The sequence below is a fragment of the Neoarius graeffei genome, chromosome 27, assembly GCF_027579695.1.
Source record: "Neoarius graeffei isolate fNeoGra1 chromosome 27, fNeoGra1.pri, whole genome shotgun sequence".
In the NCBI taxonomy this organism is placed as follows: domain Eukaryota; kingdom Metazoa; phylum Chordata; class Actinopteri; order Siluriformes; family Ariidae; genus Neoarius; species Neoarius graeffei.
In genome coordinates, this window is record NC_083595.1 from 27451798 (window position 1) to 27478951 (window position 27154).

Genomic DNA, 27154 nt, shown 5'->3' on the forward strand with positions numbered 1-27154 from the left:
AAGAAATGAACTGTTGCTCAGTGGTCCAAAGTCCTCTTTTCAGATGAAAGTACATTTTGCATTTAATTTGGAAATCACGGTTCTAGAGTCTGGAGGAAGAGTTGAGAGGCACGGAATCCAAGGTGTTTGAAGCTCAGTGTGAAGTTTCCACAGTCTGTGATGATTTGGGGAGCCATGTCATCTGCTGGTGTTGGTCCACTGTATTTTATCAAGTCCAAAGTCAACACAGCCATCTACCAGGAGATTTTAGAGCACTTCATGCTTCCATCTGCTGACGAGCTTTTTGGAGATGCTGATTTCCTTTTCCAGCAGGACTTAGCACCTACCCACAGTGCCAAAACTACTACCAAATGGTTTGCTGACCATGATATTACTGTGTTTAATTGGCCAGCCAACTTGCCTGACCTGAACCCCATAGAGAATCTATGGGGTATTGTCAAGAGGAAGATGAGAAACACTCGACCCAAAAATACAGATACGCTGAAGGCCACTATCAAAGCAACCTGGGCTTCAATAACACCTCAGCAGTGCCACAGACTGATCACCTCCATGCCACACCGCATTGATACAGTAATTCATGGTAAAGGAGCCCCAACCAAGTATTGAGTGTATAAATGAATATACTTTTCATAAGTTGGACATTTCTGTATTGTAAATCCTTTTTTTGATTGATCTTCGGGAATATTCTAATAATTTGAGATACTGGATTTCTGATTTTCATGAGCTATAAGCCATAATCATCAAAATTAAAACAAAAAAGGCTTTAAATATTTCACTTTACATGTAATGAATATAGAATATATAAAAGTTTGCCTTTTTGAATTAAATTATGAAAAAAAGGAACTTTTTCATGGTATTCAAATTTTTTGAGATGCACTAGTATATGGTTGTGGTCACGGCAGTACTCGTGACCGTGGCACGTTCCGATTTTTTTAGAATTCCTTATGCGATTCGGAAAGAGGGCGAGGAAACTCTGAGGCTTAGTATGGAGAGGAGACGAGCACGGCTGAACAACAAAACAGCTCATGTTTGCAGTAATCATTTTATCTCAGGTGAGATTCCAAAGCTTTCTTGATAACATCATGGAAGAATTTTATTTCGTGTTGCTAGAATTTTGCTATAAAATGAGCGTTCTCTGGTCGTGATTCACTCGGTCGTTGTTATAATTTTAACACGTGTATTATCAATTCGCTTTTAGGAGCGCCAGCAAAATTACACGATAGAAACAATCCAGACTGGGCACGCACTCAGCACATGGGCTGTGTTTCATCCAAAGTCGGATTTGATTCTGCGGCAGCCAAACCAGAGAGAACGCGATATCTGGGTACTCGATGGTCAGTAGAAGCGTCTTATCTTCAGAAAAGTCTGACTTTTTTAAATAATATGGGTCAAAACTACACATATCTATCCTCTCTTTGTATCGAACCTTCGCTCAACCGTTCAAATCGTTGTAATACTGAGAAAATTCAGCATTGTTTAGAGACACGCTTTCAGCGGCTGCCGTCTTAGTTGCTTTGTATATCCACATCCATGGCGGACGCTCATGACGTAGCACAATTTGATCATGTGGTTGCAAGTCATCTATTTCATGGAGGACGTACCATCCATGTTATCCCCAACCTGCCGTTCTTTTAGCAGCAGTTAAGGAGCTATGGAACATTTGCTGATGTACTTGTAACATTTCAGGTCTCATCTCGAAGAGGGTCACTCCCCCTCCTTCTGGGTGGTGAACGGTGATCTCTCGGTGTTGAATTCTGTTCCAGGTTCTTTATGCTTTGTTACAAATGTTTTCAAATCTTTCTTTTGGACAAATTTTTGTGCCAGTGGGATTCGGATGACTGGCAAGGTAGACGTGTTAAAGGTTTCAATCACGTTCTTCATAAATCAGGACCCATCTTATTCCACATACCACTTCTGTTTCCGGTTGAGAGTACGCCGTGCGCATTTTGGCTGCTGCTTCTCACCGGAGCTTTTTATTATTTTTTTTTTTCTTTTCCACCTTTTTTTTCTTTTTGTGTTTGTATAGTTTGATGTTTGTTTGAATGTTTTGTGCACCGGTTGCGGTGTCACTTGGGACTCAGTTTTAGCGTCGGTTCCCTTCAGGCCTTGGTCCACCATGAGCGATGCCTGTGCTCCTCGCTATGGACTGCAGGGAACTCACTGCTCTTTAACATCAGGGTTGTCCAGCACTCTGTGTGGCGGTGCTTCTGTACTTGGCGCGGTGTTCCAAGCGATGTTGCCCGGCGGCATCACGGTGGCTGTGTAGGCGGTGTGGGATTTATCTTTGTGCGCCTTTTGGCGAGACTGTGGTAGCGACGCCATTGGAATTACATCCTGATCCTCTTTTGGTGGACTCTTTTTTTTTTTTTTCCTCTTTCCCCCCCCCCTAATTGTAAAGCGTTCTTGGGTGCGAGAAAGATGCCATATAAATTAAACTTATTATTGGCGGGATAGTGGTGTAGTGGTTAGCGCTGTCGCCTCGCAGCAAGAAGGTCCTGGGTTCGAGCCCTGTGGCCGGCGAGGGCCTTTCTGTGCGGAGTTTGCATGTTCTCCCCGTGTCCGCGTGGGTTTCCTCCGGGTGCTCCGGTTTCCCCCACAGTCCAAAGACATGCAGGTTAGGTTAACTGGCGACTCTAAATTGACCGTAGGTGTGAATGTGAGTGTGAATGGTTGTCTGTGTCTATGTGTCAGCCCTGTGATGACCTGGCGACTTGTCCAGGGTGTACCCCGCCTTTCGCCCGTAGTCAGCTGGGATAGGCTCCAGCTTGCCTGCGACCCTGTAGAACAGGATAAAGCGGCTAGAGATAATGAGATGAGATGATTATTATTAAGTGAAAGTACTTGAATGTGTGTGGGAACAATGGTCCATGTATTCTTGTTTAAGAAGGAGAAAGACAGAAATCAAATCATTTCTGCAAAGAGTTGAATAACAAGTAGCACAGTGGCGATCCTCACCGTGCCATATTCAAGTGTGTACTTTACAGACACTGTGGGACCAGGAAGTTTCCCCTTCTTCCTGACCAAGACAAAGCCGATTCCCAATCTCTGGGCCAAAAGAGGCCCAAACAAGAAGCCACGGGCATCCAGACCTGCAAAACAAGGAATACAATTGATAACATTAGCAATAATAATATCTAGTAAATCTCATCACAAGAAACAGACTCTCTCAAAAAAGTCCCTTGTTATAACCTTAAATTAAATCAACCTATTTCAACATACAGCTGAACATTAGGTTCTCTGGAATTACTGGAGACTCCTTCTAGTCACTAGTATTGCACTTTCACCACTAAACTCCCATTGACCATGATTAAAAAAATAATTGACTTTTTTTTTTTTTTAAAGTGGCATGGAGTCCATTTAATCCTGTTTAAACTAGTCTGATATATAAAAGCCAACATCTGACAATCTGTGGTTATTTGATACTTAATGGACTCATTTCATTTCTAATCCATGTTGAACAGGATTAGCTAAAATGATTTTCTAAAGTGGTTTAAGGGCAGCTGAAACATGCAGCACAAGCCGTAGTTGGCAACGTTCTGGAGGCAGCTCTTTAATTTGAAGGCAAACCGTCTCTTCAGACAAATGCTGGACATTGCCAGAGCAAGCCGAGATTACTGGGATAGAAACGAGCATAAATCTTTCATGAGTTGTTAAAAGGGTGAAGAAGTGACCTTCCTATTACAATAACTGCTCTAGAGGGTATGATACGATTTGAACTGGCTTTTAAAGCTCGCAACAGAATCCAGGAAAGGCACATTATCTTTGCATGCTAATGTGAAGCATCGTTCATGCCAGCATGAACTACAACCGTGCATTTCACCGTAACACACGGCTATTTCCTATAAACGCCACAATAAAAGAAACCACAGTAACACACGATCAACTGGATATCCGGCAAGGTTGCAACATGACTTAAGCAAGCTCACATGATGAAGTGGTGTTATACTGAATATCAGCTCATCAATGATCAATCCAATTATATCATTATTTCACATTCAAGTGACATACTTACATTCACGGTTAAAAGGATCTTTGTATGCGTGCGAATGAGTGAGTGAGAGACAGAGTGTAGATAAAGGTTTATAGATATGTGGTACTGCTGTAGAGATCAAGTCTTACCTATCCAAATTACTTAATGGGAAGTAACTAGTATTTCTTGGCTTGCTGATAAAATAAGACGTGCCTTTTTACCCTGAAGGCAGACGTACAAATACAAGATCAACTGTGAGCTACTGCTCACTTACGTATCCCCCCGCTCTCGCTTATATCAGAATGCAAGCAATCGAAGGAATAGGACACTTATTATGAATGTTGACTTCAACAAATAATTAACCCTGAAACAAGTAAGTTCAAGTAAAGCAGTGTCTCTCCCCAGGGATTTCAAATAGCATCCTGGTAAACTGACATTTTGAAATAGCATTTTGCTTCTTGAAATCACATCAAAATCCACCCTACATGTTTCGCAAATACATTCAGTCGGTAAACAGGAAGTCGATGTGCGACAGACCCGAAAACGGTACACATGGTATAGAACCCCAAGCTGAAGCTCGGTACCAAATATCAAGCAGTTGTGATTTGTAGTTGCTGAGAAAAGTGTTGTGAAAATTTTGTAAATCCACACTAAATGTTTCGTAAATACATCAAGTCGGTAAACAGGAAGTTGATGTGCGACAGACCTGAAAACAGTATACATGGTATAGAACCCCAAGCTGAAGTTTGGTACCAAGTGGCTAGGATTTGTGGTTGCTGAGAAAACGGGTGTTTCGGACGGATGGCCAGACAGAGGTAAACCAGTACACCCCCCCCCCCCCCCCCCCCCCCCCAGAGTGGGGGTATTTAAAAAATATATCATAATAATAATAAAATAAACCCGCATTAATAAAAAATATAACCTTATATCAGAAAATGTAGGGAAGGTACGGAAGCCGAGAGAGGCCCTTCATATAATCCTTTTTTTATTCACCTTGTTATCCCGAGATAACGACATAATTAATTCAGGATATCGAGAAAACAACACAACTAACACTACATTCAGACTGCAACCTGAAACGACCCATATCCGATTTGTTGTGAAATCCGATTTTTTTGTTAGGCCGTTCACATTACCAATTATATGAGACTTGTATGCGATCTCCAATACGAACGGAAAACGACCCAAAAGTGTCCCGCATGCGCAAATTGACACGTAATAAGCACCTCTACGTAATACGTAAACAAAAAAAAAAGCGCACTCTTCAAGTTTGCAAGTAAAGCATGGAGATGAGGCGAGACCTGGCGATGTGGTTTTTGTGGTGGCGGCGGAACTCACACAATAATCTGATTAATGTGGGCAGCAGACTAATGAGACCGAAGGTGTCAAGTTACTGGAAATTTCCAGAACAATCTTATAATACAGGATGATTTAACATCCAGGTCCCTACCAAATCCACCATTAGCTTGATCAATTCTATAAAAGTCTATTTAAATTCTGAAAACTGTACAAATGTTGTTGTTTTCCACCAAAGAGGCGGGATTAGCCAACGCAGAATAGTGACGTTTGTCTCTTGTTGATGACGTGTAGGTCGCATGAATGCGACCTGTCCGGTCAGACTGCAGTCGCATGTGAAAATAACGGATATGCATCGGAATTAGGACCACATATCCAAGCGGCCTGGGTCGCATGTGAAAAAATCGGATCGGTCATTCAGATTGTCAATAACAAATCGGATACAGGTCGCATATGGGCAAAAAAATCGGATATGGGTCGTTTCAGGGTGCAGTCTGAACGTAGTCTAATTCGAGATCTCGAGAAAACAAAACCGTTATTCTGAGATAACGACATAATTAATTCAGGATCTCGAGAAAACAACACAACTAATTCGAGATCTCGAGAAAACAAAACCGTTATTTCATGATCTCGAGTAAACAGCTGAGAAATGGTTCATTCAGGTGCGCCAAGAGACTTGTGATATGCTGACTTTGGGGCTATTTCTCATTCTGTATAGACGCAACTTTGGTCATTAGAATGTCTGGAATAATCGATCACCTAATAAGGCAATATTCTGATCAGGGGATTAAGTCTTTTAATAAGGGATAATTTCAGAATTAGTCCGCGGCACCTCCGCAGAAGACTGGCCCGGCTTCGTCTCTACCGACGGAGATACAGTGATCCAGCTGAGATCATGAAATAATTTTGTTTTCTCGAGATCTCGAAATAACGGTTTTGTTTTCTCGAGATCTCGAATTAGCTGTGTTGTTTTCTCGAGATCCTGAATTAATTATGTCGTTATCTCGGGATAACAAGGTGAATAAAAAAAAAAGATTATATGAAGGGCCTCTCGCAGCTTCCGTAGGATGGTATGTTGGATTTGAAATTAAAACTGAAAAAACAAATCAATCAATCAAAGGCAGGAATTGATGTCTATTAATAAAATGAAATTAAGTTGCCCAGACAAAACATGAAATATCTTGGGTTCATTCTGTCTGCAATGAAATACAAGCCAAAGGAATTGTAGAAAATCACAGCTTTTTATTTTTATTTTTAAATTTGCATTTTCCACACTGTCCCAACTTTTTCTGATCTGGGGTTGTAACAATGCACACCATCGCTGTAAATAGAGTTAGAAAGGGAAAGTGCATTTAGCAGAAAACGGGCTCAGAAAGGCATTAAATCTGTCTTCACCTTTAAAATCCCAGCAGAATCCTTGAACTCGCTAGAAATCCCTGAGTTTCAGAGTTAGTGTGTTAATGATCACTGCTTTAAATAAATCAGTGTATACTCAGTTCAGTGAACAGCCTTACCTTGATGGGATTACATTTACATGGAGTCCTGGGATAATTTCGTATTTTACAAGCGCTACTCTGTTTATCTGTATTTAATTCCCTGGTGAAAAATAAATGTGCTACTAAAATTTAACATACTTTTGTGTACTTGAAGCCACACTAATCATCAATATACTTCAAGTGTGTTTATGATTAGTTAACTTGAGGCATGCTATTTTGGAACAACTAATTTTGTACTGAATATATTTTAATTGTAATTAAATTGTAGAAAAGTGTAACTTGAAGTGTATTTAGTGTACTTTTATGTGCTAAATTACACAACTTTCACTTAAAGTATATTTTAGTATAATATATTTCTATAAAGTGTAATATAGTATAATTATTTTAAAGTGTGTTAAAAGTGTTAGCGTGAAAGCGTGATGTTAGTATACTTTTTATATATTTACAAAAAGTACAATTTGTGTAAGTACATTTTCAATATACTTTTGAAAATATGAATATACTTTAAATACAATAAATACTAGTGCTGTCAAGCGATTAAAATATTTAATCGCGATTAATGTCGCGACTATCATAGTTAACTCGCGATTAATCGCGATTTAATCGCACATTTTTGTCACATGAAAAACCATTGTAATTCTCTTATCAGCATAAAAAAGTGAATGGGCTTGCTTTGTACCAATGTTGTTTTTTTTTTTTTTTTATTGCAAAGCACAACACGTCTTGACACAGCCACTGCAAAGTGAAACCTAAGCCGAGCACCGTGGCTCTTCGTCCCGAGGCGCGGGGCTAGCAAGAGAACCATGAGTGAAGTGATCTACTGCTTGAGTTAGTCTACAACTCAGAGAGACAGGTTACACAGTGACGGTAGGCTTGACATGCTTGATTATAATATAAAGTACACTATTATATTAACTTTAAGTCGTTCGTTGATAAATATTGCATTGAATCTGATCTTTACTGTTTCGGCTCACTTAACACATTTTGTACTTTTACACTTTCTGCCTGTTGATGCGTCGCGCTGTCCAATCAGAGGCGGCCAAATTTGCATATTACAGGAAGGATTTCTGGGATAGCATTGAGTTTACAGTTCAGAGGGATCTGGCTTCTTTAGACGCTGTCTTCTTAAAACTGAATAAATATTTAAAAAGAGCCAAATGAGCCAGTCTTTTGAATGGCTCTTTTCAAAGAAGGGATCACAAAGATGCGGATCCCATCAAAGAGCCATAAATCCCATCTCTACTAGTGCACCCTGCCCGCGCTGGTTTTTTGGGGGGAGGAGGGCAGAGGACTCTAGCTGTGCGGGGCGCGGCATTACAGTCTAGCTGCTGTCGTTTTTCTAGGCGAAGTCTCTGTTCCAAGTTCCTAGCAGTTTCAAAAGCTTATGAAAAACCTACATCATGTCACAGAGCGTTAATCTCGCGATAAAAAAATTATCGCCGTTAAAATTGAGTCAAGTTAACGCGTTAATAACGCGACATTTTTGACAGCACTAATAAATACATTTATTTTTCACCAGGGTTTCCATCCGGATCAGCCACATTGGTATTTTTCTCGGACCTCCTTTAAGAAAAAGTACCGATTTTCACTAAACTCGGCGGTTGTCTGATCATTTTAGTACCGTTCCGTTTAGTACACATCCACAATTTTCTCTATGGAGGTCTCACTTTTTTTTTAGGGGATGTTTGACTGCTTCTACTTCCCTTCACACGTGACTCACTGACTCTCCCCAGATTAAACACTTCCTAAATTGTGGAACGAAAAATGGATGCGTTAGAAGAGGCACTCACCTATTTTACTGGCTGGGGCAGTAAAACCTCAACTATACATACTATTACGGAAACCATTTTCAGGAGAAAGAAATTTAAAAATTGTTAAGAAAAGTGAGATCCTGTAGGGTGATTAAAGGAGGCATTATAATGGCAGCTACATGTATAAAACATTACTTATATATTCACGTAACTTAATTTTCTATACATAATGACTAGATGCATCACTGTCAGTGCTGTAAATATTTGTTAAAACACTGAAATTAATACTGTTTATATTCAAAACAGGTAATTACAGAGGTATCATATTAACTGCGGTTGCAGCAAAGATATAGAACAAGATGCTTTTGAACAGAATAAGGCCTCATGTCGACCCGCTTCTCCGCAAACAACAAAATGGTTTTCGCAAAGGTGGACCACCACCACGGATACTGGCGCGAAGGTGTGAAAGCAAAACAGCTGCCGGCTGTGCTGACATATATACAGTGGTGCTTGAAAGTTTGTGAACCCTTTAGAATTTTCTATATTTCTGCATAAATATGACCTAAAACATCATCAGATTTTCACACAAGTCCTAAAAGTAGATAAAGAGAACCCAGTTAAACAAATGAGACTAAAATATTATACTTGGTCATTTATTTATTGAGGAAAATGATCCAATATTACATGTCTGTGAGTGTCAAAAGTATGTGAACCTTTGCTTTCAGTATCTGGTGTGACCCCCTTGTGCAGCAATAACTGCAACTAAACGTTTCCGGTAACTGTTGATCAGTCCTGCACACCGGCTTGGAGGACTTTTAGCCCATTCCTCCGTACAGAACAGCTTCAACTCTGGGATGTTGGTGGGTTTCCTCACATGAACTGCTCGCTTCAGGTCCTTCCACAACATTTCCATTGGATTAAGGTCAGGACTTTGACTTGCCAATTCCAAAACATTAACTTTATTCTTCTTTAACCATTCTTTGGTAGGACAACTTGTGTGCTTAGGGTCGTTGTCTTGCTACATGACCCACCTTCTCTTGAGATTCAGTTCATGGACAGATGTCCTGACATTTTCCTTTAGAATTCGCTGGTATAATTCAGAATTCATTGTTCCATCAATGATGGCAAGCTGTCCTGGCCCAGATGCAGCAAAACAGGCCCAAACAATGATACTACCACCACCATGTTTCACAGATGGGATAAGGTTCTTATGCTGGAATACAGTATTTTCCTTTCTCCAAACGTAATGCTTTTCATTTAAACCAAAAAGTTCTATTTTGGACTCATCCGTCCACAAAACATTTTTCCAGTAGCCTTCTGGCTTGTCCATGTGATCTTTAGCAAACTGCAGACGAGCAGCAATGTTCTTTTTGGAGAGCAGTGGCTTTCTCCTTGCAACCCTGCCATGCATATCATTGCAGTTCAGTGTTCTCCTGATGGTGGACTCATGAACATTAACATTAGCCAATGTGAGAGAGGCCTTCAGTTGCTTAGAAGTTACCCTGGGGTGCTTTGTGACCTTGCTGACTATTACACGCCTTGCTCTTGGAATGATCTTTGTTGGTCAACCACTCCTGGAGTGGTCAACAATGGTCTTGGATTTCCTCCATTTGTACACAATCTGTCTGACTGTGGATTGGTGGAGTCCAAACTCTTTAGAGATGGTTTTGTACAGGGCTTTGAACCGGTTCAAGGAACGAAAACGAAAACCGGGAACTTTTTCTATTTCACATGGAACAGAAACGAAACCAGAAACTTTATTATTTTTTATGTTCCAGAACAGAAACGCTTATTAAAAATAATGGTAACCGGTTAATACCGGTTTTTATTTCGTTCCTCAAAGTTTCCGTAGCCTACAAATAAAAAAAGTCATTCTTCTCCTGCACAAGTTTCTATGACCCGCTGGGGTTCACTTCCTGTGTGACGTTCGCTGACTGAATGGAGAGAGCGGGAGGGTGGACTACTATCACGTCTCCACATCTTAAATAAGAGGTAAATATTGCAGTCTATCGTTATTCAAAAACGTCAATTTCAAACACGATATCAATATATTTGTCCACGTTAATGAGAGGCTCACGAACATTAAATGACGTTAACCTCTGTTAGCCTATCAATGCATAGGGCCTGACTAGCCTTTGGTAACACACTAAACGAATTATCTTTCATTTTTGGCACTTTTTCTGTTTGTGTAGATGGGAAGACGTACTGAGAATCCAAATCGCCAACATTTGAAATAATAATTGTTTTGAATTATTCCTTGTCTTATTTAATGAAGGTTGTAATAGAATTAGCCTACATTTGGCTTAAGCCGGATGAGACAGAGGCATAATTTTATAGCCATTTGTTAAACAGCTGACAGGGAACGTAATTAACCGTTCCGGGAACGAAATTTTTTTGTTCTAACCGGTTCGGGAACGTCTATTTAATGGTGGAACCCAAAACCGGAAACGTTAAAAATTCCGTTTCTGTTCGGAACGAACCAATAGGAAAAAAAATTCTGGTTCAAAGCCCTGGTTTTGTAACCTTTTCCAGCCTGATGAGCATCAACAACGCTTTTTCTGAGTTCCTCAGAAATCTCCTTTGTTCGTGCCATGATACACCTCCACAAACGTGTTGTGAAGATCAGACTTTGATAGATCCCTGTTCTTTAAATAAAACAGGGTGCCCACTCACACCTGATTGTCATCCCATTGATTGAAAACACCCGACTCTAATTTCACCTTCAAATTAACTGCTAATCCTAGAGGTTCACATACTTTTGCCACTCACAGATATGTAATATTGGATCATTTTCATCAATAAATAAATGACCAAGTACAATATTTTTGTCTCATTTGTTTAACTGGGTTCTGTTTCTCTACTCTTAGGACTTGTGTGAAACTCTGATGACGTTTTAGGTCATATTTATGCAGAAATATAGAAAATTCTAAAGGGTTCACAAACTTTCAAGCACCACTGTAATTAAGGTGCCCTGTGGTATCGCCTCAAACGGGCAGTGACGCGTTACAAAGTACAAGTCCCCGGCCAACAGCTGCAGTGATGGGAACAGCAGTTGCCGTCTTGGTATGTCCTTTCCCTACTGCACCAAACCCAAATCACCGAGAGAGTGACATCAGTAACTTGCAAAAGCTAGTGTCACTTAAACTTTTTGCAAGCAGCTTATCTGTAAACTACAAAGTTGGCCCTCCTTAGTGGCCAACTGTTCATCATAGAGACATTGTACTTCAGACTTCTTCCACACAGATTAGGCAGTCTTCGTTGGTCATCAACGGACAGCAGTCACCTCCTAGTGTTACCTAGTCTGGTTAACACCAGACCATATCACAAGTGAAATATGGTCTGGAATCCGCCTACTGAATTTCTCGTAGGGGAGGTGTGGTTTACGATTGTCAACGGCCATTTATTGGACGTTGCGAATGTCTATCATTTGGCGTATATGTAGCCCATGACCAATCATGGCAGTTGTACCCGGTGACGTAGTTAGAGCGACGAAGACGACGAAGAGGCGAAGAAAGACTGAAACGCCAAACGCTGTTCTTTTTTTAAAACAAACTTTCGCTCTAAACTATTCAGAACAGTGTCTAAAGCTTGATCAAAAGTTTGGTTCGTATTGCTCGCCGCCATGTTAAATGTGATCCGTAAACAGTCCCAAATAAACTACAAGCTTCCGTTTGTCGAGTAGTACGCGTCACCGTCTTTCCACCCCTCCCCACTCTCTGATTGGCTCCCTAACTCAGGCGAGCCTTTCGACCATAGTTTCCATGCTGTCTTTTCAGATCGGAACGATTGTGCAAAGCAGCATGGGATTTCCCAGGCTAAGTGTTACCACCATTGTAAGTAAAAGACGACTGCAATTCTGTGGACACTGCTATCATAGCAAGGATAAGGTGGTTAGCGAAATGTTGCTATGGGAACCAACACATGAAAAGTGACCAAGAGGGTGCCCTGCAAGAACGTTTGTTGACCAACTGGTTGAAGACTGAAATAATGAAGAATGACCTGCCAAAAGCAATGGAGGACAGGAGATTCTGGAGACAAGTAGTTCATGATGTTCATCTGAGGACGCTCCGATGATGATGGCCACGATATTCAAACTGCTAATAATTTAAAGGTTATGAATTTATCAACATTTAACATACTTAAAGAACTGACCACGTGACCCAAACATCCGAGTTGCGAGAAAATACAACTCACTACTCCTGTGGTGATGTTATTGCTGTCTGGATGTGAGAGTTTTATCACTGAGCAGATGTGTGGAAAAACATTACAGATATCTCCCTGATAAACTAATCCAATCCGAATAGAGCTAAGGACAATTACAAGTTGATTTTATTTTAAAAGGTAGGACACACCCAAAACCATATGATAACACAGAGAGGTTAGTGAACCAAGCAACCAGGGGAAAACTCCGAGCTATGAAACCTGTTTAATAACAATGTCCTGTGTGTCAAATATGGAATGAACTGAATGCAGAATGATCCTGAAACTATAAGATAGTAATATCTATTAGTAATGCGCTTTGAGGCAAAAATAGGTTCTTAAATGTTTTTCGTTTTAATTGAAAATGACATAGTAAATATTCATCTCCATTAAGCACCTAATGATGGCCAGTGGTGAACCCAGCGCCTATTCCAGGTACGCTGGGCATGAGACGAGGCAGAAATGGCCATCCCAGGGCACCATGTGCACAGTGATGGATTAACACAATCACTAGTGTTTATTTTAAAAAAAAATCCAAGATCTAGAGATAAATAAGTGTAGCACTCGCTCTACAGAGTTCATCAAGGGCCTATTTTCGTGCAATATAACACACTGCAAGTCCAAAAAGAGATCTTCATGAAAACAACCAGTTTCGGAGTCTACAAAGAGGATGAGGGAACGTGCCCTGGATTGCACAATTCTCTCCTCGTACCGTGCCGACACACCCCGTTTCCTTCCACCACATCGCTCATGAAGGAGCTTTGGCTTGACAGCCGACTGCCTGCATATTTTGTATAGATCAAGCCTGAGAATGTTGAGTATCCCCTCCACCACTACTTCTCAGTGGCTCCAACAGTGTCGTAACTCCTTATCTGAACTAAACGATCCACTCCCCCCAGATCAGAGCTGTAATCAACAAAAGGCTCCGACACAGCCATGGTTTAAGATGGTATGAATTTGGAAAGGTGTCAGCGTCACACCGTTTGATACCCTCACCCCTCTTCAGCTTTCCGCTTCTGATGTTTACCAGTAACTGCTTCTTGTTTGGTCTGAAAGTGTGTGTTGTCAGTAGTATGTATCAGCATGCAGCAAATCCCTCCCGGGGGAAACAGATGAAAAGTAATGCTCAGCAAATAGACTGTGGTGAGACAATGCGGAGCTTCACATTCACTCCATGAGTGCATTATCAACCAGCGCTTTTTTTGGTTCTTCTTTCCCGTATAGACATTAAAGTGAATCACCCAGACCGCATATTTTGATCTTCCTTTTATTTTTTTAGTGGTTCTTTGGGCATGTACTGCTTCCAGCTGAGGTGGTTTTCATATTTAATACAGCATCCCAGGGTAAATGTTGCTGTAGCACGCATGGGTGAACCCTCTCAATTTTCTCCTGTGGGGTGGCACTGGACTGTGGACTGCTGTGTGCTAGAAGTGCTTAAAGGAAATACGCAGAACCTTTATTTTTAAGTACATTTCTGAGTGGATAGTATCTCCATCCTTGACTCTTGTATGCTGCATAATTGGGAATAAAAAATATACATCTCATCTCATTATCTCTCGCCGCTTTATCCTGTTCTACAGGGTCGCAGGCAAGCTGGAGCCTATCCCAGCTGACTACGGGCGAAAGGCGGGGTACACCCTGGACAAGTCGCCAGGTCATCACAGGGCTGACACATAGACACAGACAACCATTCACACTCTCATTCACACCTACGGTCAATTTAGAGTCACCAGTTAACCTTATACAGTGGGGCAAAAAAGTATTTAGTCAGCCACCAATTGTGCAAGTTCTCCCACTTAAAAAGATGAGAGAGGCCTGTAATTTTCATCATAGGTATACCTCAACTATGAGAGACAGAATGGGGGGAAAGAATCCAGGAAATCACATTGTAGGATTTTTAATGAATTAATTGGTAAATTCCTCGGTAAAATAAGTATTTGGTCACCTACAAACAAGCAAGATTTCTGGCTCTCACAGACCTGTAACAACTTCTTTTAGAGGCTCCTCTGTCCTCCACTCGTTACCTGTATTAATGGCACCTGTTTGAACTCGTTATCAGTATAAAAGACACCTGTCCACAACCTCAAACAGTCACACTCCAAACTCCACTATGGCCAAGACCAAAGAGCTGTCAAAGGACACCAGAAACAAAATTGTAGACCTGCACCAGGCTGGGAAGACTGAATCTGCAATAGGTAAGCAGCTTGGTGTGAAGAAATCAACTGTGGGAGCAATTATTAGAAAATGGAAGACATACAAGACCACTGATAATCTCCCTCGATCTGGGGCTCCACGCAAGATCTCACCCTGTGGGGTCAAAATGATCACAAGAATGGTGAGCAAAAATCCCAGAACCACAAGGGGGGACCTAGTGAATGACCTGCAGAGAGCTGGGACCAAAGTAACAAAGGCTACCATCAGTAACACACTACGCCGCCAGGGACTCAAATCCTGCAGTGCCAGGCGTGTCCCCCTGCTTAAGCCAGTACATGTCCAGGCCCGTCTGAAGTTTGCTAGAGAGCATTTGGATGATCCAGAAGAGGATTGGGAGAATGTCATATGGTCAGATGAAACCAAAATAGAACTTTTTGGTAAAAACTCAACTTGTGTTTGGAGGAGAAAGAATGCTGAGTTGCATCCAAAGAACACCATACCTACTGTGAAGCATGGGGGTGGAAACATCATGCTTTGGGGCTGTTTTTCTGCAAAGGGACCAGGACGACTGATCCGTGAAAAGGAAAGAATGAATGGGGCCATGTATCGTGAGATTTTGAGTGAAAACCTCCTTCCATCAGCAAGGGCATTGAAGATGAAACATGACTGGGTCTTTCAGCATGACAATGATCCCAAACACACCGCCCGGGCAATGAAGGAGTGGCTTCGTAAGAAGCATTTCAAGGTCCTGGAGTGGCCTAGCCAGTCTCCGGATCTCAACCCCATAGAAAATCTTTGGAGGGAGTTGAAAGTCCGTGTTGCCCAGCGACAGCCCCAAAACATCACTGCTCTAGAGGAGATCTGCATGGAGGAATGGGCCAAAATACCAGCAACAGTGTGTGAAAACCTTGTGAAGACTTACAGAAAATGTTTGACCTCTGTCATTGCCAACAAAGGGTATATAACAAAGTATTGAGATGAACTTTTGTTATTGACCAAATACTTATTTTCCACCATAATTTGCAAATAAATTCTTTAAAAATCAGACAATGTGATTTTCTGGATTTCTTTTTCTCATTTTGTCTCTCATAGTTGAGGTATACCTATGATGAAAATTACAGGCCTCTCTCATCTTTTTAAGTGGGAGAACTTGCACAATTGGTGACTAAATACTTTTTTGCCCCACTGTATATATTTTTGAGAGTTAAAATCAACCGCAAAGTTGGCATTCGAGCTGCCCCACTGAGCCAGCCAGCCCTAGGTGGGTGACATCACAGCAGGAACCGGTGCTATAGACCAAAGCCAGACTCGGCAGGCGAGTGTGTTTGCAATGGCTTCTTCATTTGGATTTATTGCAGAGTCTTTGGATTCCTCAGATAATAATGCATCTGACTGTGATAGTCCTGAAATTGGAGTGTGTGTACAAGCTACTGCTATACATGTAGAACAGTATCAGTCTGAACCATCGGAAAGTGAATCCGATAGTAACACATCGGCCACGGAGGCTCCCACCTTACAAAATAAAGCCAGAGAACAAAGCCGTCAAGAGAATTGGATGGAATTGAACGGACAGTCTGATGTGACTCTCATTAAAATAGGTGTTATAACTTATGCAACATACATGTACAGTTGTGTTCAAAATAATAGCAGTGTGTTTAAAAACGTGAGTAAAGCTCAAAATCCTTATAATAGTTTTTATTTCCATGTATTGGGAACACTGCACATTATATTCTACATCAAAACATGAAGAAAAATGTATGAATATTTTAATTACTTTACAGAAAATGAAGAAAAATGAACATTGGGCTGTTCAAAAAAAAATAGCAGTGTCTGCATTTTTCATTACAAACTCCAAATATTTACTGTATAAACTGAAAAAATCTTAAGGATTTAGTATTCCTGTGAATCACTAAACTAATATTTAGTTGTATAACCACGGTTTCGGAGAACTTCTGGCACCTGTGAACAGGTATTCCAGCCCAGGATGATTTGACAACATTCCACAATTCCTCTGTGTTTCTTGGTTTTGCCTCAGAAACAGCATTTTTGATGTCACCCCACAAGTTTTCTATCGGATTAAGGTCCGGGGATTGGGCTGGCCACTCCATAACTTTCATTTTATTGGTCTTGAACCCTGATGCTGCTCGCTTACTGGTGTGTTTGGGGTCGTTGTCTTGTTGAAACGCCCATTTCAAGGGCATTTCCTCTTCAGCATAAGGCAACATGACCTCCAAGTATTTTGATATCTGCAAACTGATCCATGATCCCTGGTATGCGATAAATGGGCCCAACACCACAGTAAGAGAAACATCCCCATATCATGATGCTTGCACCACCATGCTTCACTGTCTTCAGAGTGTACTGTGGCTTGAATTCAGTGTTTGGGGGTCGTCTGAAAAACTGTCTGCGGCTCTTGGACCCAAAAAGAACAATCTTACTTTCATCAGTCCACAAAATGTTTTTCCATTTCTCTTTAGGCCAGTCGATGTGTTCTTTGGCAAATTGTATCCTCTTCAGCACGTCTTTTTTTTAACAGTGGAACTTTGTGGGAGCTTCTTGACGATAGATTAGATTAACTTCACACAGGCATCTTCTAATTGTCACAGTACTCACAGGTAACTTCAGACCGTCTTTGATCACCCTGGAGCTGATCATTGGCTGAGTCTTTGCCATTCTGGCTATTCTTCGATCCATTCGAATGGTAGTCTTGTGTTTTCTTCCACGTCTCTCTGGCTTTGCTGTCCATTTTAAAGCGCTGGAGATCATTTTAGCCGAGCAGCCCATCATTTTCTGCACTTCTTTACAGTATACGTTTTACCTCTCCAATCAACGTTTTAATCAAAGCATGCTGTTCTTCTGAACAATGTCTGGAACGACCCATGTTTCTCAGGTTTTCAGAGAGAAATGGATGTACAACATGTGCCGGCTTCATCCTTAAATTAGGGCCACCTGACTGACATCTGTTTTTTCACAGAATGAATGACCTCACTAATTAAACTCCACACTGCTATTATTTTGAACACGTCCCTTTCACTTAATTATTCAATTACACAGATTCAGGAACATGCATATCATGAATGTTGGGTCTGTTGGTTTTCTATGACTCTACTACACCTACTGGTAAATTATTTGCCATGTAGTAATATAATTTCCACCAAAAACAGTGATTGATCTGGTTAGTCGTGTTGGACTGCTATTATTTTGAACACAAGTGTACATGCATGCATTTTCACTGATAAAAGTAAAAGGCTAATTAAATAATCAGATGAACTGAGACAATCACATTCTGAAGCAAATTAAATAATCTTATACCGGTAACTTAAACACACAATACAAGTTACATGTATTAATCTAAATGCAGGTAAACAACGAGTGTTGTTTTTGTTGTTATGTAGCCAAATGAGAGTCAAATCTTTCCTGTCTGGTGTTCTCACTTTTGAAGGCCGAGCTTGTGGCCGATTGTTTCAAGTCAATCTGACTTTCAGTTCTTCGTTTATTCGCTTCTTCCACGTAAGGGCGAGATATTGCTGCTGAGGCAAGCATATCCAGCAGGGGGGAGGGGGAAAAAAAAGAGCATATCCAGCGGAGAAGTCTGACGACTGATCCACTCATTCTCCATACTGAGTACTCCGCCATTACTGCTCGGCTCACACCCTGGGAGAACTGGTGCAACTGAACTTACTTTCCTTTTCTTGTAGTCTTTTTTTCTTAATTAACCCCGCCGACAGTAGTCGGAGGGGTTATTATTTTCACCTGCGTCAGTCTGTGTGTGTGTGTGTGTGTGTGTATCTGTCTGTCTGTCTGTCTGTGTGTCTGCAAGATATCTCAAGAACCAATGGATCGATTTGGACCAAATTTTGTACGTGTTGCCAATCACCCAGGAAGGAAACCATTAAATTTTGTAGGTCAAAGGTCAAAGGTCAAGGTCATGGCAGAACTTCGAAATTTTCGCCCAATGTATTTTAATAGGGAAAAGGCGGGGTTTGCACTCGTTAGAGTGTCCCTGCCTAGTTATTGATACTGCACCCTCTTTCAATACGGGCTTATAGCCAACGCTCCTCAATAGATCAGAGGTTTCAAACGAGTCCTCAGTAAAACGTGCAGAGCAGGGGAGAGACCACTTCATAGGCGCCCAATCTGTGAATTTCTCGCAAATATCAATTCAGTGCGATTCCAAGTGAAAATTGTCGCTAATTCGCATATTTTATCGCAATTGTTGTGTCTCCAACTTGTCGCAGCCCAGCGAGATGCTACCCTTAGCTACGTGTTGGAATATACCTTCTTTTCCCCCGAAGAGTCCTGATACAGAAGAAACATTTTTAAAAAATAAAAAAAAAACACTATAAAAGCAAGAATAGCTTGTGTGTGTAAAGAATTTTTCCCCCGACATTAGCTTTTGGGGGGGCGGCACGGTGGTGTAGTGGTTAGCGCTGTCGCCTCACAGCAAGAAGGTCCTGGGTTCGAGCCCCGGGGCCGGCGAGGGCCTTTCTGTGTGGAGTTTGCATGTTCTCCCCGTGTCCGCGTGGGTTTCCTCCGGGTGCTCCGGTTTCCCCCACAGTCCAAAGACATGCAGGTTAGGTTAACTGGTGACTCTAAATTGACCGTAGGTGTGAATGTGAGTGTGAATGGTTGTCTGTGTCTATGTGTCAGCCCTGTGATGACCTGGCGACTTGTCCAGGGTGTATCCCGCCTTTCGCCCGTAGTCAGCTGGGATAGGCTCCAGCTTGCCTGCGACCCTGTAGAAGGATAAAGCTGCTAGAGATAATGAGATGAGATTAGCTTTTGGGAACAGAATGTTGCGAAAGCCAAAGCATTTACTCTCAAAGGGCTCTGACCTAAACTGTGGGCTAGATGGTATTCCCACCCCTTCATGTCTCAGCAACTCCACAGACATCTAATAACAGAACTATCTGCACTCTATCATTTATACGGTGATGCTTATTATTGTTAAAACAATATCTTATTTTTTTGTAAAATATCTTGCTCTAGACTTTCAAACAATGTTGTAAGATTTTATTTTCATTTTATCTAATAGTGGATGGTACAATAATTACAAACACGAACAGAATCAGCACATTCCAGCTGTAGCCATATAGTAACTATAATCATTCTTGTAATAATAATTTCAATAAACGGTTAATGTTCAGTTCCCTCTTCATTTATTCTTGATTCAAAAGGCACAACTGAGTCGCACAGGTTGAACAGTGTGTAACGGACAATAACAATTTTATCCAAAATAGTTTTTCCTGCCTTAGTTGATATTATTTCCGTTTCAGATGCGTACAGCTGTTGTAAAGTTCAGCGTGTGTGTAGAACTCTCTCGAACTATAGGTTCATTTCTACACACTGACTCCATGGTGATATTTTGCACAGCACTGGGTTCCTCTGGTAACAGAAACAAAGCTCCAGCTCTCTCTGCTCTTAATCTTTTCTGTACTTTCAGGATATATTGCACGTCGCTCCTTGTTGTTGTTGTTGTTTTTTTATTGAGTTATGTCAGAGTTGTTTGAAACCGATCTGGGTTTTCTGTGTCGAATAAGGAAGCTGCTTCACCTGTAAGAAAATCAAAACACTTTCATGAAGAAGCTAACTCAAATGCGAGCAGAAAAAAATAAAACGAGATTCTTAAGCAAACTTTTCCATACTCACTTCTGACTTTTTATTTTTTTAAAATATACATTTGAAAATACAATCACAAATTTCCCTGGAGTTTTCAGGCTGAGCTCCTCTCGTCGTGTTCTCTTTAATCACGTAATCACGTTGTTATTGAAGCATTTGCTTCTCTTTGTTAAAATTTTTCTTGATAGCGGGGAGACGGTAATACCTTTTATCTAATTCTCGATCTGAACAACCAGACAGCGCAAAAATGAACTGTATTGAAGGCAGATTAAGCCTTGCTTACACGAAAGACGGTGTCTGTCTGACCCCCAGGTGTAATTATCACGTGATGAGTGACGACATGCGCAAGGGGTCTATTAGTGAGTACCAAAAATCAGAGACAGAAAGAGCCAAGCAATCTCCTTCTGGATAGGTTGCATTTATTATTAATTTTTTTGTTTCAAAATGAAAATGGGGAAAACATGTAAATATATATATTTTTTTAAGTATTATTGTATCAAGTTGTTTTTTCCCCCCTTATTTTTTTACATTTACTAAACTTTTTTTTTCCTCCAAAACAAACTATTGACACTTTTTGTAAGAAATCAAAGTCGAGGAAACAAGTATTCATGAATGTAAAAATGAAAAAATGCCCACTGCAGTAAAGATAACTGCTCGACAGGTTAATATCTGGTTAAGACGAAACCTTATTTTCTCCTTCATAAAAACATGATAAAAAAGGATCAACATAAAGTACCAGTCAAAAGTTTGGACACGCCTTCTAATTCAATGCTTTTTTCTTTATTCTGATTAATTCAAAGACACTTTATATCTTCAAGTAATGATGGTTGTTGTTTCTCTTTACTTAGTTGAGTGGTTCTGTACATAATATGGATTCCTACAGTTGTGGATAATAACGTGAGCCCCGTCAGACAAGGAGGGTTTAGATGTTTGGTGAGGACAGGCCCTCTGATGGCTGTGCAGGCCTATGGCAGCATGGCAATCTCTGCCACAGTTTGGACACAGGAAAGATGATGTCGCTGGTACAGTTGCCCTGTTTTACCATCTTTCTCGGCAAGTCTCAGGGTCGGTAGCGTGTCATTCCTCCAGCATGGCCACTCCTGATGATAACTTAGCCTTCCAGGACGGGTGATTGTTTGCCATTTGGTACAGCTATCAGGATTTATGCTGCACGACTTCAGGTCTCACTTGCACACATCCTTGAAGCAAAGACAAGGGCGACCCACTGAGCAAGCCCAGTGGACAAGTTGACCATACAACAGGTCCTCTGGGATTCTTCCATCTTCCATACGGTGCAGATGACCCAACCAGCGTAGAAGCCGCTCAGCCAGAATGCTATAGATGCTGGGAATCCCTACATACTTGAGAACAGCCGTTTTGGTACCCGTCTGTCCATAATATTTCTAGGATGCGGCAGGATTCACTACTGTGTAGTAGAGTACTCAGGACGCAGGCTTTGTACACGGTGGCCTTGGTATTAGGGGTTAATCTGCCGCTATCCCATACTCTCTTCTTTAGATGCAACATGGCTACGGCTGCTTTAGCGATCCTGTTACTAATCTCATGGATGAGGTAGATAAGAGTCCACTGATTTGAGTGTTTGACCATCCACAAGAATATGTGGTGTCCCTTTTATCTCCCAAGGGAGTTCGGGAACATTATCATCTGTTCAGTCTACGTCCCCCCCCCAGTGCAAATGCCGCATGAGCAGCATCGCAAATTACTGGTTGTGTTCACAATCAGTTGCTGAAAACACCTGGCGCCCCCGTTTTCGTTCTGGGTGACTTTAATCAATGCAAACTTGCTGTCCCTACCCGGATTCGAACAATGTCAAATGTAGCACCCGTGATAATAAGACTAGACAACCGTTATGGAAATATATATAAAAAAAAAAATGCATTCCTTGCTAAGCCAAAGCCTCCACTGTCAAATTCAGACCATAACCATTCAGAGAATAATTCATCTTATTCCAACCTATAAAACTGTTTTTAAGAGTAACAAACCACAGACAAAGTCTATTTTTGTATGGTCACAGGACAATATAGAAACACTTAAGGGATCCTTTCCCTGTACATGTTGGGACATTTTCCATGACCTGGGTATTGATGAGGTTGCTGAAACTATTACAGACTATATTAAATTCTGTGTGGACTGTGTAGTCACATAAAAAGAAATCACAGTATGTCCCAACAATAAGCCTTACATAACTAAGGAGATAAAAGACTGTATTAATCGTAAGAAATTGGCTTTTAGAACTAATGATAGAATGGGATTTTGCACGTACAAAACAAAGATATTATTGAACAGAGTTTTACCTCGAGGAATTCTAAAAAGTTATGGGACTCTATGAAAGCTGCCACCAATATGACTACCTGTACCAAGCGTCTCATAACTAGCAACGAGGTAGAAATGACAAATGACCTTAATGATTTTTCTTAGGTTTGATAAGCAAGACTTTTCTCTAGAATGCAGTAATGCATTAGTCTGGTTAACACCAGACCATATCACAAGTGAAATATGGTCTGGAATCCGCCTATTGAATTTCTCGTAGGGGAGGTGTGGTTTATGATTGTCAACGGCCGTTTATTGGACGTTGCGAATGTCTATCATTTGGCGTATACGTAGCCCATGGCCAATCATGGCAGTTGTACCCGGTGACATGGTTAGAGCGACAAAGAAGACGAAGAGGCGAAGAAGAGAAGGAAAGAGAAAGAGAAGGCAAAACAAAAATAGGAAAACAATGGCACTGAACGATTACTGCCGTTTGTGCAAGACAAATATGAGAGAAGCTGGTTTGGTTAGTTTGGTTCGTATCGCTCGCCGCCATGTTAAATGTGATCCGTAAACAGTCCCAAATAAACTACAAGCTTCCGTTTGTCGAGTAGTACGCGTCACCGTCTTTCCACCCCTCCCCACTCTCTGATTGGCTCCCTAACTCAGGCGAGCCTTTCGACCATAGTTTCCATGCTGTCTTTTCAGATCGGAACGATTGTGCAAAGCAGCATGGGATTTCCCAGGCTAGTAATGCATTACAAACAATTCAAACTGTTGACCCTTGGCTTAAGGCTGGTAGTCGACCCCCTCAAAATTCAGTCTGGTGTGTAAAAGGAAATCTACTGTACAGGCCCTGATGGCATCTCAGCTCTCCTCCTAAAGACTTTTGCGGAAGAGCTTACTCCGGCCTGGTGCCCCATTTTTCAGCGGTCAGTAGGTTTACGTACATGTAGTCCCAGCCCTTTGGAAAAAATCTACTATTATTCCCATCCCAAAGAAACCCTGCCCTAAAGAAAACAATGATTATAGACCAGTGGCACTAACTTCAATTGTTATGAAATGTTTTGAAAAATATATGGTGTCACTGCTGCAAAAGGTCGTCACCTCTGTTCTAAACCCGCTTCAGTTTGCCTACAGGCAAGGGAGAGGCGGAGATGATGCTATTGCTGGCATTACTCATTTTGCTCTTAAACATCTAGAGAATCCCGTGGCCTATGCACGTTAGGGTGGTCCTGAAATGTATGGGAAAAAATTTTTTTTACCAAAACATTCCGACCACCCTACCATTTTTTTTTACATAGGCTAAAAGAAGGCAACAAGCAAAATTTCAGAAAAATTGGTTAATATTTAGAGGTGCCACACGAGGTTGGAAATCAGGTTAAGCCATTAACATTAGTTGGTGCGTAGACTGTTGCAGAGAAGATCTCAAACCCCCAAAAAGTCTCAGTTCTAGAGGGAATATGCCACTTCTATGAAAAAGAAGAGGCAGGAAGAGTTTATAGACTGATAGAAGGTTAACTTTCATGCACTAAGGGGTTCTTAAACAATGAGCACTGATCGTAATATGCTGATGAAGTTGTGAATGTTTTTCTTTCTATGTTTTTCAGATGGCTAGCAACAGTAATACAAGTAGTACCGGTGGTGCAAAGCACAAACCCAGAAAGGACAATTATGTTTGGTTAATTGGTCCCACTTCCAAGGAAGGTGTAGTGGTTAGCGCTGTCGCCTCACAGCAAGAAGGTCCAGGTTCGAGCCCCGTAGCCGGCGAGGGCCTTTCTGTGCGGAGTTTGCATGTTCTCCCCGTGTCCGCGTGGGTTTCCTCCGGGTGCTCCGGTTTCCCCCACAGTCCAAAGACATGCAGGTTAGGTTAACTGGTGACTCTAAATTGACCGTAGGTGTGAATGTGAGTGTGAATGGTTGTCTGTGTCTATGTGTCAGCCCTGTGATGACCTGGCGACTTGTCCAGGGTGTACCCCGCCTTTCGCCCGTAGTCAGCTGGGATAGGCTCCAGCTTGCCTGCGACCATGTAGAACAGGATAAAGCGGCTACAGATAATGAGATGGGAATGAGATGAGACTTCCAAGGAATGGTCTGGGAGAAAGCTTCCTTCTGCTAGGGAAGTCCTTAGTGTGTTCTTTTATCTTCACAAGATACCATAATAGCGAAGAGTTTAGAAAATCACAGACAAGTAAAAGCTATTGTTACTTTGAACACAGGAAGTTATATTACTGTATTGTTTGTATTAATATGAAAGTTAATAAGCCACATTATTTTATATTGTGTCTTGAGTGAAAACTTTAATGGCTTTGTGACACCTCTAAACATTGTTCAATCTTAACCAAATTTCGCACAATAACTTCTTTTAGGCAATGTAAAAAAAAAAAAGGTAAGGTGGTCGTAACAAAATCCTCATCTCTAGCCGCTTTATCCTTCTACAGGGTCGCAGGCAAGCTGGAGCCTATCCCAGCTGACTATGGGCGAAAGGCGGGGTACACCCTGGACAAGTCGCCAGGTCATCACAGGGCTGACACATAGACACAGACAACCATTCACACCTACAGTCAATTTAGAGTCACCAGTTAACCTAACCTGCATGTCTTTGGACTGTGGGGGAAACCGGAGCACCCGGAGGAAACCCACGCGGACACGGGGAGAACATGCAAACTCCACACAGAAAGGCCCTCGCCGGCCCCGGGGCTCGAACCCAGGACCTTCTTGCTGTGAGGCGACAGCGCTAACCACTACACCACCGTGCCGCCTAACAAAATCCTAAAAAAAAAAATTTCTTAGGTACGGTAACCTCTCAGTCCATTTGAAATCAAGAATTGCCCGTCTGGTACAGACAGCAATGAAAGTGATAGGGAGGTCTGAAAAGCCGCCCCTGCAGGCCATCTATGAGCAGTGTGTGCTTAGACACGCACAGAGAATTTTGCCTGATGAGTTCCATGTCCTCCACTCTGAATATGAACTTCTACCATCAGGCAAACGCGATAGAGTCCCCGACTGCAGGCTTCACCGCTTCAAAAATTCATTCTTGCCAACTTCAGTCAGAGTTTTGAATGCTTCTAAGGCCAAAGGTGTTGTGCAATAGGGCTAAGGATGGTTCATCATGGTGGTTTTTGGTTGTGTATTTATACTCATGGTTCTGTGTGCGTGTGTTGTATATGTTTTTATGTTTACCTGCAGGTGTGTGTCTGTATGTGTATTGATATTTATTAGTGTGTGTCTGTATATGTTGGTATGTGTATTGTTCATCTATTTATTCTTTATGTAAGCAGCATTGTAGCAGCAATGAAGTCCAAGACAAATTTCCCTTTGGGGACAAAGTGCATCTTATCTTATGCTGTGTCCCGCCCTAAGACTTTGGTCTTCTTCAGGCTGATTTCTAGGCCAAGCTCCTTGCAAACAGGGTTGTAAAGTGGTGTGATGCACAACTTGTGTTTACCATCTTGCTGGGCTTGGAAGGCATTTATAAGTCCTGCCAAGTCTAACCGCCTCTCACACCCGTGCCAACTCCACCTCTGCAAACTGTGTGAGCAGGTGCACCCTGGGTAGTCTGGCCTTGTGGCTGGATGAGCTAACGGAGCTCTGGACAGATGTGGAATAGGGCTATTTACAGTATTTTTATTGTGTCCTATTTACTGTTTGATCTCAAACGTACAACCCTGATTCCAAAAAAGTTGGGACAAAGTACAAATTGTAAATAAAAACGGAATGCAATAATTTACAAATCTCAAAAACTGATATTGTATTCACAATAGAACATAGACAACATATCAAATGTCGAAAGTGAGACATTTTGAAATTTCATGCCAAATATTGGCTCATTTGAAATTTCATGACAGCAACACATCTCAAAAAAGTTGGGACAGGGGCAATAAGAGGCTGGAAAAGTTAAAGGTACAAAAAAGGAACAGCTGGAGGAACAAATTGCAATTCATTAGGTCAATTGGCAATAGGTCATTAACATGACTGGGTATAAAAAGAGCATCTTGGAGTGGCAGCGGCTCTCAGAAGTAAAGATGGGAAGAGGATCACCAATCCCCCTAATTCTGCGCCGACAAATAGTGGAGCAATATCAGAAAGGAGTTCAACAGTGTAAAATTGCAAAGAGTTTGAACATATCATCATCTACAGTGCATAATATCATCAAAAGATTCAGAGAATCTGGAAGAATCTCTGTGCGTAAGGGTCAAGGCCGGAAAACCATACTGGGTGCTCGTGATCTTCGGGCCCTTAGACGGCACTGCATCACATACAGGCATGCTTCTGTATTGGAAATCACAAAATGGGCTCAGGAATATTTCCAGAGAACATTATCTGTGAACACAATTCACCGTGCCATCCGCCGTTGCTAGCTAAAACTCTATAGCTCAAAGAAGAAGCCGTATCTA

The 27154-nt window shown here is 41.5% G+C and overlaps 1 protein-coding gene across 1 annotated transcript in view; it reads right to left on the reverse strand.

Annotated features, from left to right (window-relative positions):
* Window positions 1–27154, reverse strand: part of aprt (adenine phosphoribosyltransferase) — a 57346-nt gene that overhangs the window by 11983 nt on the left and 18209 nt on the right. The window contains exon 3 of the mRNA XM_060911421.1: window positions 2956–3089. Coding sequence (XP_060767404.1) covers window positions 2956–3089 — 134 coding nt within the window. The remainder of the gene's footprint in view (window positions 1–2955; window positions 3090–27154) is intronic.